Source organism: Pogoniulus pusillus, chromosome 30 (assembly GCF_015220805.1).
Source record: "Pogoniulus pusillus isolate bPogPus1 chromosome 30, bPogPus1.pri, whole genome shotgun sequence".
Lineage (NCBI taxonomy): Eukaryota > Metazoa > Chordata > Aves > Piciformes > Lybiidae > Pogoniulus > Pogoniulus pusillus.
In genome coordinates this window covers 1828464-1841869 of record NC_087293.1, presented here as the reverse complement: position 1 = coordinate 1841869, position 13406 = coordinate 1828464, and the positions used below count along the sequence as shown (strand labels likewise).

General features: G+C 48.0%; 1 protein-coding gene across 2 annotated transcripts in view; it reads left to right on the top strand.

Moving 5' to 3' along the window:
• Positions 1-13259, top strand: part of CLTCL1 (clathrin heavy chain like 1) — a 40265-nt gene extending 27006 nt beyond the window's left edge. The window contains exons 21-33 of one of the 2 annotated variants that reach the window (XM_064168768.1): positions 149-341; positions 830-987; positions 1083-1247; positions 1802-1909; positions 2216-2383; positions 2464-2613; positions 3857-3988; positions 4325-4435; positions 4985-5155; positions 6561-6782; positions 10870-10949; positions 11331-11416; positions 11925-13259. In XM_064168768.1, coding sequence (XP_064024838.1) covers positions 149-341; positions 830-987; positions 1083-1247; positions 1802-1909; positions 2216-2383; positions 2464-2613; positions 3857-3988; positions 4325-4435; positions 4985-5155; positions 6561-6782; positions 10870-10949; positions 11331-11416; positions 11925-12040 — 1860 coding nt within the window. In that variant the 3' untranslated portion in view covers positions 12041-13259. The remainder of the gene's footprint in view (positions 1-148; positions 342-829; positions 988-1082; positions 1248-1801; positions 1910-2215; positions 2384-2463; positions 2614-3856; positions 3989-4324; positions 4436-4984; positions 5156-6560; positions 6783-10869; positions 10950-11330; positions 11417-11924) is intronic. The other variant, XM_064168767.1, reaches the window with a different exon arrangement.
• Positions 13260-13406: the final 147 nt, after the last annotated feature.

The following is a 13406-nucleotide window of genomic DNA, read 5'->3' as shown; positions in this document are numbered from 1 at the left end:
TCTGCCTCTACTTCACCAAACAGGAATGGCTGTTCTAAAAGCAACTTGCTTCAGCTGCTTACACAGAACAGCATTACCCTTGAGGAGTTGTTAGAAAGGACGATGTGACAAAGCTTCATTTGTAACTTGCAACTTCAATTTCAAACAGGTGCTGATTGAGCACATTGGCAACTTAGACCGTGCTTATGAATTTGCAGAGAGATGCAATGAGCCTGCAGTATGGAGCCAGCTAGCCAGAGCACAGCTCCAGAAGGACTTGGTGAAAGAAGCCATTGACTCCTATATAAAGGCAGATGATCCCTCTGCCTATATGGAAGTTGTTCAAGCAGCTAATAGAAATGGTAAGGCAAAGCATCTTCAAACTTAATTGTCTGGAGATGAACTAGGTTATTTCATCTACCTCAAGCCACAGAGATTCATGAGACTTCTGAATTGTGTTTCAGAGGAAAAGGGAGCAGTCAGTGCATGGAAAGGATGAGTCAATGTTTAGTGAGATTCCTGTCAACAAGCTTGTCTGTGTTGCTGCACCAAAGATAGACCTTCCTCTGGAGATAATTTGGAGTGTTATCATCTAAAATACAACCAAGTATAATGGATTTATTTAGCTGTATGTGGCTGAGTTGCTTGCCAGCTGGGTTGTGGAACAGTTGCAAGAAGTTCAACCTTACATGGGGGTGACTTTGTGTCTAGCAGGGAGTCCCTTAAACGGCTTAGTGCCACCGTGGAGATGGTTTTGAGACTGCTAGTAAAAGCTCTTCCTAAAGTGGCGGTGGGGGCAAGATGAGTGATACAGAACAACTAAACAGAGGCTCTTGAATCTCTCTTCAAGATAACTGGGAGGACCTAGTCAAGTTCTTACAGATGGCCAGGAAGAAGGCCAGAGAGTCTTATGTAGAGACAGAACTCATTTTTGCTTTGGCAAAAACTAACCGTCTGTCGGAGCTGGAGGAGTTCATTAGTGGCCCTAATAATGCCCACATACAGCAGGTATGTCCTGATCCACAGCTCCCACCTGAGGCTTGCTGCTTCTCTGGCCCCTGATCCTTGCCATTACCCTCGTGTGACTTGAACTCCTCATGCAGGTTGGCGACCGCTGTTACGAGGAGGGCATGTACGAAGCGGCGAAGCTTCTCTACAACAACGTCTCCAACTTTGCTCGCCTGGCTTCTACCTTGGTGCACCTGGGAGAGTACCAGGCAGCAGTGGACAGTGGCCGCAAAGCCAACAGCACAAGGACTTGGAAGGAGGTAACTTAGCCTAGAATCATAGAATGGTCTGGGTTGGAAGGAACCTCTGAAGGTCATTCAGTCCAACCCCCTCTGCAGTCAGCAGGGACATCCTCCAGTAGATCAGGCTGCCCAGAGCCCTGCCAAGCCTCACTTTGAACATCTCCAGGGATGGGGCTTCAACTACCTCCCTAAGCAACCCATTCCAGAGTTCCACTACCTTAATGGTAAAGAACCTGTTCCTAATATCCAATATAAATCTGTTTTTCTCTAGTTTGAAGCTATTGCTTGTGGTCTTCAATGTAGAATGTGCTCTACTGTTACTTCTGAGCATGCTGCTTTAGCTCTGGCAGTAGCTTGCTAACTGTGGCTGGCTACAGAACCCATCTGTAGCTTTAGAAGTTGTCCTTTTGCCCAGGATAACAAAATGAACAGTAGAGGCTTTAATTTCTAGAACAAGCATTATGGAAATGCCTCAGATTTGGTAAAGCTTTGTTAATTATCTTTTCCTTTGCCATAAGGACATGAAGCACTGCAGTATTCTTCTGCTGACCGTATGCTAACTTCCCTCACAGGTGTGCTTCGCCTGCGTGGACGGGAAAGAATTCCGCTTGGCGCAGATCTGTGGCTTGCACATAGTCATCCATGCTGATGAACTGGAGGAGCTGATCAGTTACTATCAGGTTCGATCACTGTTAATGCCCTACAAGATGCAATATACTTGCATCTGCTGGCAAAGTGGGCACAGGGAAAACCTGTTACCTGTGTGGGGCTGATTGTTAAATTCATTCTTCTCCTATCTCCGTTTCCTCATAGCTGTGTGCATCTTGTTTTTTCTACAGTAAATAGAGGGGTGGAGGTTTCCCTTTCCAAGCAGTCTCATCTGATGAGAAAAGCAAAGCATGCTGAAATGAAGCAAATACTTTAGCAAGCTTGAAGTGCCAGTTGGTCATGAATTTGCAGTTAATCCTTATTTTCTTGACATCCAGGATCGTGGCTACTTTGAGGAACTGATTGCCCTTTTGGAAGCTGCTTTGGGCCTCGAGCGTGCTCACATGGGAATGTTTACTGAACTTGCCATCTTGTACTCCAAATTCAAGCCTCAGAAAATGAGGGAACATCTGGAGCTCTTCTGGTCTAGAGTTAATATTCCAAAGGTATGCAGCAAGGTAGCTCCACTGCAAGTGAAGGTGGGAAGCAGTCAGTGAATCCAACTGATTTTGTTCTGTTTTATCAGGTGCTCAGAGCTGCAGAACAGGCTCATCTCTGGGCAGAACTTGTATTCCTCTATGACAAATATGAGGAGTATGACAATGCAATAATTACTATGATGAATCATCCCACTGATGCCTGGAAAGAAGGGCAGTTTAAAGACATAATTGCCAAGGTAAGTAACTGGTTAACTGAACCAGAGGGCTGAAAGCTCTTTCCAGAACGGTGGCAGAAATGCACAACAGAGCTGCTGTTTGAAAATGAGCTTGCTTAAGCTACTATTCAGTTTTCCTGCTACACTTGAAACAACTTCCAAGCAGTTTAGCAGAAGAATTAATGTAATCTGATACTCCTTGTTTTCTGCTGTGCTGCACATTCTGTTGAGTGGCAGCAGCTAGCACAGAATGTTTTTGGAGACTGCTGAGGACCATAGGTCACAAGCAAGAGGCGTAACCTCCTTAATAGCTTTGTGCTGGCTGCTGTCTGAGGCTGTAACTGTTCTTGAAAGGGCTCTGCAAATGTTTCCAGCTGTTTCAGTGTTAGAGCTGGGACGGGCACCTCCTTGAATACAGAGCAGTGAATTTTGAATAGCTTAGACAAGATTTGAGACTGAGCACTTTATGATTGGTCTTACCAGGCAACAGCTTGAAGACTGGCTGAGGCTACAGCCATTACTGCCTTCAGGAGTTCAGCAAATAATCACATTTCTTGTAGTGGATTACCTGAGCCAGGAGAGTGACCCAAGGACTGGAGGACCTCCATGTGAGAAAGGGCTGAGAGCTGGGTTTGTGCAGCCTGCAGAAGAGGAGGCTTAAGGGAGACCTTAGGGGCATGGACCAGGGCAGAAAGGGTTGGTGCCAGGAGGATGAAGGGAGAAGAAAAGGGGTGATGGGGACAAGTTACTGCTAGGTGTTTAAAGCCAGGCTGGATGAGGCTCTGGCCAGCCTGATCTGGGGTAGGGTGTCCCTGCCCATGGCAGGGGGTTTGGAGCTGGCTGATCCTTGTGGTCCCTTCCAACCCTGACTGATTCTATGACATTCCCATTGAACTCCAGAGGAAAATGTTTCCCCATTAAAGACTGGATGAGGCACTCATCATGGTCTAGTTGATTGGATAGAGCTGGGTGATAGGTTGGACTGGATGATCTTGGAGGTCTCTTCCACCCTGGTTGATTCTATGATTATCTCTCAACTGTGGACGGGTTAGAATTGGTTTGTACTATCTCTGTTAGCTGATGGCTTTGCTCTCTTAGAAGCACTCAAAAGATTGAACAGGAGTTCTGTATGTGAGTGTAACACTCCTGGCCTCTAGAAGGAGACTAATATTTTTACTCAGGTAAATTTTAAATTAAATGAACTGAATGAAGCACCTCAGGCTGATTTGTGTTTGAAGTATTAAACTGGGGTCTAACCATACAGGTGGCCAATGTGGAGCTGTACTACAAAGCCTTGCAGTTCTACTTAGACTACAAACCTCTGCTGATCAATGATCTTCTGCTTGTATTATCTCCACGGCTGGATCACACCAGGACAGTCAATTTTTTCTCAAAGGTGAGTTGGGGAGATGGTAGATAAAGAAGAAATTCTCTTGCTCAAGGCACTTCCATCCCTAGGTGGAATAAAGGGTTGATACCTGTCGGGTCGCTTTGCCTCCAGTGCAAAGAACTGAGAAGCAGCCCAGTGCTGGCCTGATACAGGAAGCGCTGGAAGAGTTGGCACAGCTGGTCTAGGAGACTCTTGCTTTACTTCTGCAAATACAAGATGCTTTGTGTGAGGGGTCCTGACATGGTAGTAAGCACAAACTCTTGTATGAGCAAGTGGGAACTTGCTTCAGGAGTGTGAAGTGTCAGAATTGGTATCCTTGTAATGAAAGCATCTTCATTCCAGGTTAATCAGCTGCTCCTAGTAAAGCCTTACCTGCGTTCAGTCCAGAACCACAACAACAAAGGAGTCAATGAAGCTCTAAACAACCTTCTAACAGAGGAGGAGGATTACCAGGTGAGCCCTACAAAACAGATTGCTGGGCCTGAGGGATGTTCCTCTTTCTCCAGCAAAAAAGGCCATACTTTGGTTGTTCCCCAGCTGACAGAGTGATTCCTTTGAGGAAAAGATAACATCTGCAGTGTGCTGATAGTGGGGGTGGAACTAGGCTGTTTGCAGGTGTCTTGAGACCCTGATTTGCAAACAAAGCAACTGTCACAGTGCTGCTCAGAACAGCTTCATGAAGGTTGCTATCAGATGAGTCCTCTGCTGGGTGACTCTTCTGTGAGCAGACTTGGTTCTGGCTCACTGGCTGGTAATTGGAAGTCATGCTTTGTATCTTCTAAGGATAGCCTTTCTGTTCTATCAAGTGAAGTCAGTCTGACAAAGCAAGCACCTTGCTTTGTGGAAAACCACTCTCTGGAGAGATGCATGAAATTACACATGGTGGACAAACTGTGACCATCCAGCTGGCGGAACCTAGGCCTGCTGCACCGTGCTTAAATACTTCTCTGCTTCTCCCCTGCTACCATATGGGAGGTGAGGTAACAGTTGTCTCCCCAACAGGGTTTGAGAGCTTCCATTGATGCCTACGACAACTTTGATAACATAACGCTGGCTCAGCGCCTGGAGAAGCACGAACTGATCGAGTTCCGGCGCATCGCAGCCTACCTCTACAAGGGCAACAACCGCTGGAAACAGAGCGTGGAGCTGTGCAAGAAAGACCACCTGTATAAGGTGAGGTCATGCAGCCTTCCTCCCTGACTCTCAGGAGTCATTCAGGGTAGAGCTCGATGGGGCTCTGAGCAGCCCTGTCTAGTTGGAGGTGTCCCTGCTAACTGATGAGATGACCTCTGGGGGGATCCCTTCCAACCCGATGCAGTCTGTGACTCTAAAGTCTGAGCTGTGAAGCACTGGATCAGTGCTTCATGATCTGCTGGATACTCAATGTGTTTTCTTGGTTTCAAATCAGGAGGTCTAATTAGTCTTAGCCTTTCCCTTCAAACTTAAGGAAAGATTCTTGGAGCAGAAGTGTTTGCAGTTCCAAACATGTCTTCAATCTAACTGCATGATGTTATCTATCTCTATCAATGGTGTCTGTACAGCCTTCTGTGTCAGTACAGAACATCCTCTATAGAACTGAGGACTGATACCCTTGTAAAGGTACAGATGAAACATGGTTACACTGCTATGGTCTTCCAGCCTGAGTGTTCACATGGGGCAGTTTTTGCCTGTTCTGTAGGAGAGCTGGCAAACACTCCTGTCTTGCCACACGGCAAGCTGTTGATGCAGCAATCTCCTCTGGCTAATCCTTAATGACTAATGGTGAGGTAGGCAGGGTGCCAGAGGGACTGTTTCATCTTCTCTGTTACAAAACTGAACAAAATCTCATCAGGTCACTTCAAGTACTTAAGGAAAGCCTGTTGGATAACGTTAGTACAAGTGCTGGGCTCCCCAGGGCAAGAGGGACAGGGATCTGCTGGAGAGAGGCCAAGGGAGGGCTGCAAGGATGCTGCAGGGCCTGCAGCACTGCCTGAGGAGGAGAGGCTGAGAGCCCTGGGGCTGCTTTGTCTGCAAAGGAGAAGGCTGAGAGGGGACCTGAGCAATGTCTGCCACTAGCTGAGGGCTGGGGGCAGGGAGGCAGGCACAGAGACAGCCTCTGCTCACTTGCGCCCTGGCACAGGACAAGGTCACTGGGTGCAGACTGCAGTGCAGGAAGTTGCAGCTCAAGGTGAGGAAGAGCTTCTTGGCTGGAAGGCTCCCAGAGGCCTGGCACAGGCTGCCCAGAATGGTTGTGGAGTCTCCTTCTCTGGAAACTTTCCAGATCCATCTGGACATGTTCCTGTGCCACCTGTGCTGGATTCGGTGGTCCTGTTCTGGCAGAGGATGGACTGAATGCTCTCCAGAGGTCCCTTCCAATCCATAACATCCTGTGATACTGTGATCTGGGTTGCCTCAAAGTTAGAGAACTGAGTCTATGTACTGTAGCTTGACTCCTACCGAACATGTCTGGTGCTATCAAAGACTGACTTCCTGCTGTGCCAAATAGCTCACTTCTCTAGCCAGCAGTAGCATGCACATAAGGTGTAGAGCAAGATGCTGACAGGCAAGGGTTGATTCTAACCATTGCTCTTCTCTGCAGGATGCTATGCAGTATGCTGCAGAGTCCAAAGATGCAGAGCTAGCAGAGAAGCTGCTTCAGTGGTTCCTGGAAGAAGGCAAGCAGGAGTGCTTTGCAGCCTGCCTGTTCACGTGTTACGACTTGCTGCACCCAGATGTAGTCCTTGAGCTTGCATGGAGGCATAACATCATGGACTTTGCAATGCCTTATTTCATCCAAGTGATGAGAGAATACCTTACCAAAGTGAGTATTGCACAGGCTGAAAAGCTCCGACTTGCAGTCAGCTGGGTGACTAGTGTTGTTTGCAGGTGTTTGGAATATTGATGGAGTAGTTCTCAAACATTCTATGGAGAGCTCTGTGGGTTTAATCACTAGGCTAGCTAGCAAAATTTAGGTGTAGCTGCTTGGGAACTTGAATCTAGTTCAACTTCTGCTTTTAACAGTGTGCAGCAACAGCTGTGTGCTTTTTGGAGCAGCTCTGTAGCTGATGTCCTTAGTGAGGACCCAAGCTAGAGGAGGATAGATTTAGATTAGATGCTGGGAAGAAGCTCTTCACCATGAGGGTGGTGAGACACTGGTACAGGCTGCCCCAGGGAAGTGGTGGAAACCTCATCCCTGAAAGTTCAAGGCCAGGCTGGATGTGGCTCTGGGTAACCTGATCTAGTGAAAAGTGTCCCTGCCCATGGCAGAGGGGCTGGAACTGGGCTATCCTTGAGGTGCCTTCCAACCCTGACAATGCTGTGATTCTGTGGCCTGTGTAGCTACACAGAAGTGTTGTTTTCTGGTTACAGAGAGGTGGGAGTAGACTGGTAGCCAGTTCTAAAAATGGAAACCAGAACTTTAGCTGCATGGCCTGGCTGTACAGTGCTGCTACCAACAGATAGCACATTGAGAGAGAAGAGACATTCTGATTGTGCATGGTCCTGAAATGCTTGTCTCAAACAGCTCCAAGATACTAAGGAAAGAGCCTTCTTTAGAAGGCTTTAGGGTTGCATAGGACATCAGAGTAAAGAGCTTCATTACAATGAGTAACCTAAAGTGACTGCTTCATGTTAAGTGTTCCCCTCTGAATTTTCTTGCAGGTTGATGGGCTGTTCTATAAGGTGACACTCTGATTTCCAACTCTTTGTGTTCATTTGTGTCCCTCAATACCCTAGGTTTCTTTTACAGGAAATCTAGCTGTAGCTTCTGCCAGAAGAGCAGTGTAATTTAGCTCTAACTCGTTTCCTGTTCACTTTCTAATGCTAAAAGGATAACTTAATTCACGAGCAACTTGAAAATCCAACCAGACTGCTCCTCTTCAGGGGAAAAACAGAAGCAAGGGATTGAGGAGGACTTGCGTGTCTGGACTCCTGTTTGCTGTATCACAGCTACCTTGTGGCAAGCAGAGGGCTGTTCAGATGTAAACAAGCAGTTGCCCAGTAGCAGGATGTGTTCTAAGTGCAAATTTCTTCTTCAGCTGCAAATTCCTGCAGTGTGCAATCTTTCAGGCATAGTGAGTTCAGGCATAGCAGCATGAACTGCTCTGAGCTTCTTGCCTGTTGGTACAACGCCCTGATTTTAAATGCCATCTCCTCCTCAAATTCCACTGAGGAGTAACTTGCTGCACAGAGTTCATCTGAGCTTTGCCACATGAGGTTCAGGTGTGAAATTGTGGGTTTAGAGCTGCTGGTTGGATTTACAAGAGCTCAGATGTACTAAATGGGATAACCTGCCAGAAGGAAAAAATCTGCATGGTGGAAGTGGTTTACAGTGGAACTAATTTAGTTTGTGGAATTAACTGCAAGATCTGGAATTAGAGAATGGGCTTTGTAAATGTCTGTGTCTGAAACTGTCGTGTGACTAACTGCAGAAGTACAAAAGAAGGGACCAGTGCTGGGCCCAGCCATGTTCAACACCTTCAGCAGCGCCATGGAGGGGAGAGTCTGCTCAGCAAGTTTGTTGAGGACACGAAGCTGGGAGGCTTGGCTAAAACACCTGAAGGCTGCAAGGCCATTCAGTAAAACTAGAACAGAGTGGAGAGCTGGGCAGAGGAACCTGATGAGGTCCAACAGGGACAAGAGCAGAGTCCTGCAGCTGGGCAGGGAGAAGAAGCTGCAGCAGTGCAGCTCAGGAGGTGACTGCTGCAGAGCAGCCCTAGGGACAAGGCCCTGGCAGGGCTGGGGCACAATAAATGCTGCATGGGTACCAATTTGTCCTACTGGCCAAGAAGGCCAATGGGCTCCTGGAGGGCACTCAGAAGAGGGTGGGCAGCAGATCCATGGACGTTCTCCTGCCCCTCTGCCCTGCTGAGCACACACCTGGAATCCAGTGCTGGGCTCCCCAGGGCAGGAGGGACAGGGATCTGCTGGGGAGAGGCCAGGGCAGGGCTGCAAGGATGCTGCAGGGCCTGCAGCACTGCCTGAGGAGGAGAGCTGAGAGCCCTGGGGCTCCTTAGCCTGCAGAGGAGAAGGCTGAGAGGGGACCTGAGCAATGTCTGTCACTAGCTGAGGGCGGGAGGCAGACACAGGGACAGCCTCTGCTCACTTGTGCCCTGGCACAGGATAAGGGCACTGGGTGCAAAGTGCAGCACAGGAAGTTGCAGCTCAAGGTGAGGAAGAACTTTTTGGCTGGAAGGGTCCCAGGGGCCTGGCAGAGGCTGCCCAGAGAGGTTGTGGAGTCTCCTTCTCTGGAAACTTTCCAGATCCATCTGGATGTGTTTCTGTGCCACTTGTGCTGGATTCAGTGGTCCTGTCCTGGTAGAGGATAGACTTGAAGCTCTCTAGAGGTCCCTTCCAACCCCTAACATCCTGTGATCCTGTGAAAAGAATAGACTAGTTCATCAGCAGGGCATGTTTGTCTTCAAGAGTTGATCTTTCTTTTATGGATAAGAAGATGTTAAAGCACAGAATAGTCTGTCCCGGCAGGGACCAGGCACACAGACACAAGGACACTCATTTGCAAACCTTTGAGAAAGCAGACAGACGTTTAGGCTTCCTGGAGAGCTGCTCTTTTGCTTTCCTCGGCATGCCTGCTCTCGGCAAACCTGTGCTGTTTGTCCAACAGAGGGAGCGACTGCACCTTCCAAAGCCCCTTAACGCCTTAGGGGCAGTGAAGAGCGAAGTCGAACTCAGGGGAGAGTGGGAATCCCAGGTATTAAGTAGAGCAGTGCTAGTGTGAAACTGGCAGCTCCCAGTTGCTTTGATCCGTAGGAATACGGACAGCATTTGTGGTACCCTGAGGGGCTGCTGGCCTGACAGCTATAACTGTACCAGTTACAGCCTCACTGCCACTCAAGAGCTGTGAACTTCAAAAAGCCCAGGAAATGGAAACACTACATCTAGAAAATATCTCTGTAACAGTGATCTCTCCTGCAGCACTGCTCAGAGCAGCTGGAAAAGAGGATGAGGAGTAGCTGAAATGCAGCACTCAACTAAATGTAGGCTTGCCCAGGATGTGGGCACTGCCCATGTTGGGATGTGAAGCTGTGTGACTTTTATGCCTTGTAGTCTTCAGTCTGAACGGTTCTCTTATGGAAACCATAACTTCCTAGCCCTGAGAAGAAGGCAGGCACTGTTTCCCTCTTGGATTACTCCTCCCATCCCAAGTTCAGAGCTGTGTGCAGGGCTCCTGCATTACTGTGGCACTTTGCATGAGCAGAGCTTTATTTGGCACGACACTGGGATCTGTATGAAGCTGATACTGTAGGACTGCTCTCCAGGATGGTTCTAGAGCTTCTTATGTGAAGCTGATACTGTAGGACTGCTCTCCAGGATGGTTCTAGAGATTCTTATATGAAGCTGATATTGCAGGACTGCTCTCCAGGATGGTTCTAGAGATTCTTCTAGAGGAGCTTATGCAAATGCTAATAAGGTGGAGGCAGTACTCTACAGCCCAGGTTAGGCTATAGTCCTAGCTGAGATCAAACTTCATGGGTCTGGAATACCTGCAAATATCTGGGTGCTCCCACTGAAGGTAAGAGTGGGGTTGCAGGCTAACAGATAAGTGTAGATGAAGCTCATTTGAGAGGGTGCTTTGGAATAGTGAGTTGATGGGCTTGTTGTCTGGGTCACAGAGTTAACAGTGACTAGAATAGGGCCCCCGAAAGTGCTTCACTGGAAGGTAGTTATTATCTCAGCTGCATTTGACAGCTACTGTTAGTTGCAATAAACCTGAAGCAGTTGGGAGGGCAGGTTTACCACAGTTTGCTGGCAGCATGCAGACTTTCACAGTCTCCAGCTTGGACTAATAAAAGGAACACTTCTGATAGCTGAGGGACCATGAAAAGCCTCACACAGTGGTGCAATGCCTGGACAAGGCCTTCATGTATCTCCTGTTCGCTTCAACGTAGGTGGATAAACTTGATGCTTCTGAAAGCCTAAGAAAAGAAGAGGAACAAGTAACTGAACCCACTCCAATAGTATTTGGTAGGTGAAAGATTTGGTTTTAATTGGTTATCTATTGTCACTCTGGTCTCCTTAAGGAAGTAACATGAATGACTACCTCCAGGCAAGGTGAACTGGTTTCTAGCAGGTAGAATGGTTGCCTCTGCTAGATGAACTGTAAGTCGTTGAAGTGACATCTCACTCTCACAGTCCTTCTCTTCAGCTCAAGTGTGGCTCAGAACTCTAGCATAGGAATAGCCTTTCAGTATGGTAACAGGACAGGGGATACCAAGCTGTGCACAACCCAGGAATAACTTCCAGAACATGCAAATTCCTCTTGCTCTTCCTGTCTAAGAGGAATGTCTCTGCTTTTCCAAGTAGAAAGGCAGAGTGGCTTTCTAGCTCACCCATTTTAAGCCATGTACAGCCCACAAAGCATGGCTGTCATCAAGTGTGCTGCTACTTTAGGAGCCCTTCTGAAGAAGTATTCTAGCAAGCATCTAGAAGTGGCTGGTAAGGGAAGGATGTGACTGGCTCGCTGTCTGCAGTCGTTACCCTGAATTTAACCTGTGCATGAGGCATGTGTGTTCCTAGTGATGAAGACAAATCTGTCAAGATACTTGGAGGCCTTCTGCAGCACCCTCCAGACCAAGACCTAACAGACCTAACTATTTCCTTGAATTGCTTACTTTCCAGTTCTGAACATGCATGGGTTAAACAGTATCAGTTTGTTTGGCTTTCAGTATGGTCACTTCAAAACAAGCCACTTTAACATGCCCTTAAGGTCAGTCGATCCTACCTTGCCTCCATCCCTGCCTTGCTTTGGTAGTTCTCTAGCAGCAAGAGCAGATGGCCTGGGTGCCCTCCCTGGGGTGCACCTTGAGTAACAGTAACTTGCTAGTGTGTGCTTGCACAGTGGCTGCCCTGTAGCTAAAGCCTCAGAGCCCTGACCGCAGCACAGCCAGCACTGTGGGGCCGTGGGTTCTGGAACTGACTTTCTCTTTTCTCTCTGCTTTTCTAGGCCAGCAGCTGATGTTAGCAGCAGGCCCCAGTGCAGTACCTCCCCAGGCAAACTTCCCGTACGGATACACAGCGCCAGGATTCACCCAGCCGCCTGTTTACGGTTTCAATATGTAATGAGCTCTCTGACAGGCCTCCACTGTCTCTCTTCTCTTCCTCCCCGTCCCTTTTTAACTTCTCCAAGAAGTGTACGATGGTCCTAAAGGCACAGATGACCTTCTGTTGGCTGAGCACACTTGCTGCCCAGCTGAGGGAGGAGACTTCAGCGGGATGCCTGCACTGTTATTTATTGATTGTTGTCCGGTTACATTTCAACCTCTGAAAGGCAGCTTCCGTCAATGGCAATGTGAGAGCCACGTCTGAAGTTAAGGCACTATTTCACTAACTCGTATAGCAATAACTGCTTGAGGCCAGGGGGAGGAGAGCAGATTCTTTCTTTCTTTCTTTTGCCAAGCCCGTTGAAGGCAGCTGGGAAATGGCCTGGCACCAAGTTGTTAAAGCTTTAGCTGAAGCTACAGGAGCGGCAGGGTTGCTAACAATGCAGTGAAGCATCTCGGTGGTGAGTTGTCCAAAGCTGGTGTTACAGCTAACTGACCCTGTTCTGTTTGCAGGCTTACCTGCAAAAGAAAATGGGCTGTCTGGTATTTGTGCTCTGAATGTTTAGAGGAGTCTTGGGGGAGTTTCCTTTTCTGGACAATAATGGGGTTGGGGTTCGATGCTGTTGGAGTCTGTTCAATATTTTCTGGAGTAGATCTGAGACTTGAAGAAAATAAACCTCATGCCAGAGAGCAAACACTTCCCAGATCCTTTTTGTTTAACAAGAAGAGAGCATGTTGCTTATTGAGGTTAAATGGTACTACAGGACACCTCGGCTCTGTGTGGCAAGCAAACACAGGAGTGTGCACGGGCTGCCAAAGTACTGGAGATGCAAGAGCACAGTGTCAGGGTTGGGGAGGGGGACACACTGCTCAAATACTGAGGCAGTGGCGGGGAGGGCCATAATCCTGACTTCTTATTTGCACCTTTAACTGACCCTGGCATTGGCTTCCTGCCACACCATGTTCTGACCCTGTCTGGTGGGCAGAGGCAGCACCCTCTGAATTGCCAAGCCGCAGTGACTCAGTTCCGCTGTGCTGCAGTGGTGTCGGCAGCCTGTCCATCACCCACCCTTTCCTTTGAGAATGCCAACAGGGATGTATCATTACTTTGTGCCACTTCAAATCCATGTATCATTAACGTTTTATGTACTTAGATAACAATGTATAATTTATGGTTATGAATCTTGTGCTAATCTGGAATATTATAAAAGTCCAACTATAAATGTAAAACTGCAGTACCCACCGTGTGGTTCTAGTCTCAATGTCTCAGGGGTGGGGGCTGGTCTGTAGGAACACACTGACAGTGTCTGCAGCTAAGGATGCCAGGCAGCAGAAGGGAAACTTGTAGCAAAGCACCTAACCTGGAAGGCTTAGCAGTTGTAACT